At 47.5% G+C, this 7,173-nt stretch overlaps 1 protein-coding gene across 1 annotated transcript; it reads right to left on the reverse strand.

Moving 5' to 3' along the window:
- Positions 1-1,902: 1,902 nt before the first annotated feature.
- LOC125946320 (uncharacterized) lies at positions 1,903-6,845 on the reverse strand. Its single transcript, XM_049669054.1, has 4 exons — positions 6,709-6,845; positions 5,160-5,279; positions 4,284-4,472; positions 1,903-1,953 (listed from the first exon to the last, which is right to left on the reverse strand). The coding sequence occupies exons 1-4, from the start codon at positions 6,835-6,837 to the stop codon at positions 1,903-1,905; spliced, it is 489 nt and encodes a 162-aa protein (XP_049525011.1). The 5' UTR covers positions 6,838-6,845.
- Between the last annotated feature and the right edge of the window lie 328 nt (positions 6,846-7,173).

Below are 7,173 nucleotides of genomic sequence, written 5' to 3' on the forward strand. Positions count from 1 at the left end.
GGGCCGGGCTCGGACTTTCTGGTGGTGTGCATGTAACGTGCAGCGAGTTATCCTCGCGCGTCTCGACTCTGAAAAACCTGTTGCCCCGGCACAGCTGGAAGCTAGCAGTGCTACTCCTGTGTACTCCCCTTTTCTTCTTCCGTCGTACTTTGCGCTGTTTGAACAGAATGTAAAATTCCACAAATATCGAAGTCACATCAAACCAAAGGATCTCATTGTATTCCTTACCTAAATGAATGTATTAATTCCTTCAGCGCGGTGTAAGCGCGTTCGCGACTTGCTGATTCTTCAAAGGCGAATTGGTGAAACGATTACTGGCAAGATAAGATAATTCGTCACGCGGCTGAAATATGGCACTGCGTCCATCTATGATTGCACGCATGTTCTCAACCAGCCGCCTAGCAGCAGCGCATTACGCTGCACCATGGAGGAACGAGAAGCTTTCTTTCTCCATTTACTCCATCCATGCGCTGCGCTCAGGACCTGTCGTGGCGTGGAGATCAGTGGTCGTGGCTGCGCTTCGGCTAGAGTGTACTAGAATACGGTTGAGTGGGACGAGCGGCTGGGGCGGCGCATGCTTTGCAGTGAGGCGCCCGACGTGGAAAAATACTGTGGCGGCGTGGCGATAGACGTGGATTGGGCCGCATCAAAGTCGCGCCGTTGGAAAGTGCTGGCGGTACTGCTCGGCAGGGTCATTCGTACTACTTCTCGTGCTGGTATTCGCGTTCAGACCGCTCAAATAGTGTTCATAATTGCATATGACATGTATTTATGCCTTAAGAATAAATTCCTTTCATTCTCTTCTTTATTTTATTTTTTAAATGCCACTCGGTGGTCTTTTTCGGTCTCGGGCCGGGTTCGGGCCGGTTTCGAGCCGGGCTCAGGCCGTGCTTGGGCCTAAGGTAAAGGGTCGCGGGCTGGGTCGGGCGGGTAACGTAGATTATTTCCGGGCCCGGGCCGGGCCCGGGTCTTACCATAAAAGTTTTGGTCGGGCTTGGGCCGTGCCCGGGCTGAAAAAATCGGGCCGTGCAGTGCTCTAGCCTCAGCCATTCAACAAGGATAAACGTTGCCAAAAATTGGGCTAAATAGAAACAGTGCAATATTGCGAAATAACAGGCAATTATCCCGCACCTGCCGCAGTTTTCTCTCGCGGGGCCATCCATCAGAAAGCATATCAAGAAATAACCTGTCACGTTCAACATTGCTCAAGGTCCTTCTTTCCTCGCACAATAACACAAGAGAACAACCTACCTACAGACATGGGTGAAATTAGGAAAATTCTAAGAGCTCATTCTCTTTTTCTAGCTGAGCCATATGTCTCTTTATTTTTGCGGACTGTCAAGTGCTTGTTGCGCAAAAAGGTATAGACATCTCCCTGTTTGCTAACAGCGTGACATCATTTCGAGTGCCCCTCTCGTCTGCAGAACCTTCAAATTCGGCTCTGGTTGGCAAAAAAAAAAAAAAAAAAAAACAAGTTCATGTGACCTGTTTGCTCTGCATAAGAGCGCCGCTTGTATATCACCTGCTGCGATCGTAATTCTGGCAAATGGCTATATTTAAAAGTGACAGCATCTACGAACTGTGCTTAGAAAGTGTAATCGTCCCCGTTTTACCGGCACAACAACGTAGCGTTGTTGCCGAGTGCATGATTCCCTTAAGTCAGCATGTAGTGATTTCCTAAGAATGTGCCTCTTCCGTAGATCAAACAGCCACAAAAGTTTACGAAAGCGATCATTTTATCACAGACGATGCAAATTTTCACGGTACCGAAATGATATTTCGCTTAAATGACTGGTCTTCGAACAAAAAATACATATATTCCATTGCCGTGAGGGTACTAACTTGCGCCTCACTTACACTGAAGTGTTAAGCAATATACAATATGAACTTCGTCGACAACTATCAGCCATACCGGTCACGGCACCTCGGTGGAGCCGTACCCAGTGGCGGCGCCTACATTCAGATAATTAAGGCGGAAATGCAAAAACACTTTTTACCTTGCTTTAGGAGCACGGTAGGAAACCCCAGGTGGTCAAAACTAATCCGGAGCCTTTCCTTACATAGTCCTCCATATGCCGCTGTGCAGCTTAGGTACGTTAAACACAATAATTTAATTTTAATTATTAGTCATCGTCATGTGAATTTGGAAATCAAAAACCTACATAAATACATAATTCGTTGCGCGTTAACTTCAATGTATGTGCTGTCTCCCTTTGCTGCTCTCAACTTTAAAAGACCCAACTTCTGCATGCTTATGTGCATCATCCGAGCATGAAGTTCGTGCCGTAAAGGTAATTATAACAATAACCATAACGAATAAAGTTCGCTTTTATACTTAAGACCTATGAGATCTGCGATAAAATGCGATAAATTGAAGGGTTTCCTGCTTGTGCATTCCCCGGGGTGAAATGTATACACGCAGCCTCTACAATGGTCAGAACATGCTAGGAGCTAATGTACAGTCATAGCTTTCAGTCGATAGATTAGGCTCACACGAAGTTTTCTTGTCTTCTCTCCTTTCTCAACACTCTCTCCCCCCCCCCCCCCCCGCGCGCACAGCGCACGTGGCACCGATACACATGGGCTAACTAAACATCGCGTGGCATTCATTCTTACCTGTTCAGAAATTACGGGTTCTGAGGTTCTATCGACGCCTAATCACTACGACTGGCCTTATTACATGCAACGCGCGCCCACATTCTCGCAAGCGAGATGTGTTGCTAATCGCGTAGTGCACCACACAAACACACACAGACGTAATGTGGTCTATTTCCCTGCGCAAAGATGAGCCGATATCGTCGCTGTTTCTCGCCGCACACTTTACCACACCCCAAGAAACGAGGCAGACTTCCAAGGAAAAGCAGATATTCTTCATCGTACAAATCATCACATACCACCACGTGGTTCACGTTCGCAAATAAAAACAACAAAAAAAAACTAGAAAAATAAACCCCGCGAGAGTGAGAAAGCGCGCCAGCAGCAGCGGGCGAATTGACCTTCGCGCTCTCTCTCGTCTCGCTTCAACGCAATCTAAATGTCAAACGCAGAGCGCCTAGGAAGCTACCGGCACTCGGTGCATGCACTTTGTCCCCATCGCAGATCACTTTGAAGATGAGGCCCGCGGGGGCGCGCACTTCGCCCGCATCGCAGATAGCGTTCAAGATACGGCACGGCCGTGCTGTAAGCAGCAGCCGACGGAGCAGAACGCCCCCTACCCCCTCCCTCTCCATCGCCTCGCCTCCGTGCCTCACGCGCACGAAAGACGACCGCACGCTTCCGGCCTGCCTTCCTGCCTCGCGTTCGCTACATTGAGCCGCGATTGCCGGCTCCCCTCGTACGCTTTCACTCGCACACACAGCGTACGGCGCGCGGCCACGATTTTATCGCCGTTGGAATTTATACGCAAAACCTCACGGCGACGATGACGGCGACGGCAGAACTGCGCTTGGAGTGTCCATAATATTGCTACCGCAATAAAAGGTCAATGTCGCCAGATTTTCGTCAGGCAGTTTACCACACACCGATCTTCTCCGACACGCAATGCTGCTATTCTGGGTGGCAAGAAAATTGAGGAGACTCAAGTAAAAAGAAAAAAAAAGAAGAAAAGGATAAAGAAACGTGTCCACGTGGCGCTTATCTACACCAAGGATCATCATCATGATCATCATGCGCGACTGCACCACGCCAGAAAGTCGGCCGCGGCTGTGTTTTATCAACCACAGTCACTGCACGTGCGCCGGTGACGTCACGCTGTGACGTCGCCGGCGCCGCGTGACGTACTCCAGGCGAGGTCTATTCTTTGCAGATATTGAAGTTGTGTACTAAGGTTTTGTAGTGTTCCCCCACGTTGTGCGCATGCGTAAGGTAATCTATTCTTTCTCATAACAAGTAGTTTTTTAATAGGTTCAGCTACGATTGACTTGCACCTCCTCAGTTTACATTTTCCATACTTCGCAACGATTCTATGCTTGGTCTCACTGTATTGCTTATATTATGTTGATTTGCCTGCTCCGTACCCACTACCCCGCGCCCTAGTTACAGCTCAGGCCGACCTCTCTGCCTTTCTGTAAACTTTTCTCTCTCTATCCCGCCCTCACCACCGCCACCTCTCCTTTGTAATACCCGCTCTCAGAGGGCCTTTAGCGCTATCTTGAATAAATAAATGAAAGAATAAATAAATAAATAAATAAATAAATAAATAAATAAATAAATAAATAAATAAATAAATAAATAAATAAATAAATAAATAAACCTTTCATCAGACTGAACCAATGTGGGCGCACCTGCACGGTCACATTGCGAGCCACGAGGACCGAGTAAGCGTGGGCCGACACCGCTTGCGAGAAGGACGCCTCGAAAGGACACGGGCTCTCGTCCACGGGAAGCATGAGCACCACGTGCTTGGCCGTCGACTTCTCCAGGCCCAGGTCGCAGCTTTGGTTTGCGTAGACGAACACTGCTTCGCGGAATGTCTGCGAAAAAGAGCGAAACGTGCTCAGCTAGAGGTAAAAAAATAATTTTACGTGATGCCTGTGATTCCGCGAGTCTCGTAGCAGGGAGAAAAGTAGAATTATCTTTTCTTCCCTTTTCTGACTTACCGAAATAAAGCTATAGTGATATAGCTTAACAAGTGTTTGAAACAAGCTCGTGGCTCTGACTTCCCTGAACTGCACCAGCCTTTAACTTGAAAAACTGAGCGTGTTCAATAATATCGGCTGTCACAGACAGCATACATGCCGAGCTATTCAATCTGGTGGAGTACATCCGCATTGCTAGTGAAGCTTCGTTAGTGGCAGTGTTAGTGACTGTCACGATCGCGAACGTTCACGGAGGGGTACGTGCTGTATCCCAATGCTGTCACGCACTCGTAACGCTGGACACAATGAGTGGTGCACGCCAACTGGCACATGTCAGAAACTTGCTGGTGTAGTTGAAGTGGCTACGGCGTTTAGCTGCATAGCACGAAAGAAACTCCCGATTGTAATGCTTTGGAGGCGAAATGCCAGAAAAGTTCGTGTGTTGAAATTTCAGGGCACGTTAGGGAACCTCGGCCAGACTAAATCATGACGGATGTCCCTCGACATTACAATGTGGCTGTACAATGTAAAAATCCATCAGTTGTCATTTGCAATGACATAAAAAAATCGGAATGAACCCACGTCATTTTCTTTGCCGTATGGAGGTCGCTTGAAGCGGGTCGACACGTAGGCGCAGTGAAGAGATTCGAAGCCCGAGGCATCGCGATAGCGTAGAATTCCAAGCGCCGCGTAGCCGAAATTCTGGAAGAAACAATATCAGTGATTCAATCAATCAATCAATCAATCAATCAATCAATCAATCAATCAATCAATCAATCAATCAATCAATCAATCTATTAAATCATTAATCAGGAACGTTGAACTTCATAACTAATATATTTTTCGTAATATATACAGCTGTATTTCTCTGTCCTAACACCCATCATTTTCAGTTCCATTGCTCATTGGGCGATCTTTGGTTTCCTCACAAGTTTCTTGTTATTGTGCAAATTTCGGAACCAAAGGTTAGTACTGCTAGAACGCACTGATTATATACTACACGCGCACTTACTTATCTTTCCGGTGGCAACGTTTCACTGGTAAACAAATGTTGAAAGTTGTCGCTCAGTATTTCAGTATGGGAAGTTTCGCTGTCATCGCTGTATCTATCAGTTGCCTATGTTTTCACCGAGCCTTGTGTCGCTTACGCGACATAATTCGTGGTTTACATCCTATAGCTTACGCGAGCTCCAGCAATTAAGCTGGAAGGTTTATTGAGTCATCTATAAATTGCCAACGCGTCTGATTCGCAGATTAGATTTTCGAAGATCGACGTATGTATTCGTCACTAACGTTGTGCCCGAGTAAAACTTGTTTTTGTGGGCACATGTTAGCCGAATAAATTACATTGCGACTCATCGTTGTACCAGGGTGGGATTCTTCACCGTCACGACAATGTGACAATACTTTGCAAACACTCATCGTACGTTGAACTTCATCCCTCGTACGTAATAAGCTGTAATAGCGCAAGCTCAACACGCACAAAAGGAAGAAAAACACAACACCACGACATGTTGCTTTTGCGCTTTTACGATCAATCCTAACAACTGTCCCACCTTGCTATCTTACTTTTCAAAGATATTGGTAAGCCATCGTTGAGAGCCCGAGAAATCCTACCATATGTGTGCCGCATATATTCGCGTACGACTTTACTCAACAGATGCTTGAAGCAGCGTCACCGACCGTCCTTCGTTGCATCTTATCTGGTGTAGGGAGCCTCCTCTCACGGCAAGAGTAGCTTTTTGGTATTGTAGAAGGGCAATTTGCTAACGCAACGCAACTTACAGGTTAGCGCTCATTTAAGGCACCTGATTAGCCAAACAGCCGGCGAAAGGGGCATGGGAACCATCTTTACACAGAGCATGACTTCGTCATGTCATCATCATGACGACTTTGCATCAAGTGTGGGGAAGTGAGCTTGTTGGTACATCTGAAATGGCAGTAGTTGAGCGCTTAGCAAAGACGAGGAGAAAAAAGAAAGACGGGGGCACAGTGAGAGAATCCAAATTGTGGCTTCACAGAGATTACGCGCCGCACACTTGACGGTTGCAGTACAACTTTAGGCGAACACTGCCCGAATTGTGCTGTTGCCGCTAACCACGTTAAGGGCGCATGAGGCGTTGGTGCTCACCGCGTCCTCCGCAGGCGCGCCCGCCGCTGCGCAGAGAAGCAACGATCCTTCGAGCAGCACGAGGAGTAGTCGGGCAGGCATGGCTGTGCTCGTCCCCCGTCGGATGGCCGCGGGTCGGCAGGGCCCCATGGCGCCGCGCGGATGCTCCTCTCGCGGCGACCGCCTGAGAATCATTCTGATGGCGATAGCGGTGGGGATGCGCCTCTCAATGCGACGCATTCACAGTGTCAAATCGATTCAGCCAGTCGTACCAAGCAAATACATGTTTGCCTATCCTGGAGTAAAAACCAAAACACAAAACAAACAAAATAAGGCGTCTTTAGAAACGAATACAATAAATAAAAGCAGACATTCGGCCTGATGTACTTCTAGCTAACAAGAAAGAAAAAAAAACGCGAGAAATGGCGACGAGGAAGAAGGTACACATAAAAAATGTTGCTTAAGCCTCTAGCTAGACCGGACAAA

This window comes from Dermacentor silvarum, chromosome 6 (assembly GCF_013339745.2).
Source record: "Dermacentor silvarum isolate Dsil-2018 chromosome 6, BIME_Dsil_1.4, whole genome shotgun sequence".
NCBI classification, from domain to species: domain Eukaryota; kingdom Metazoa; phylum Arthropoda; class Arachnida; order Ixodida; family Ixodidae; genus Dermacentor; species Dermacentor silvarum.

Excerpts from the sequence above, each read along its gene's own strand:
- LOC125946320 (XM_049669054.1), bottom strand. The coding sequence starts at position 6,837 with ATGGGGCCCTGCCGACCCGCGGCCATCCGACGGGGGACGAGCACAGCC. Across the intron at positions 4,473-5,159 it reads CATACGGCAAAGAAAATGAC|ACATTCCGCGAAGCAGTGTT; the intron begins GTGGGTTCATTC and ends TCTTTTTCGCAG. Across the intron at positions 1,954-4,283 it reads CTCGCAATGTGACCGTGCAG|GCGCCGCCACTGGGTACGGC; the intron begins GTGCGCCCACAT and ends ATCTGAATGTAG.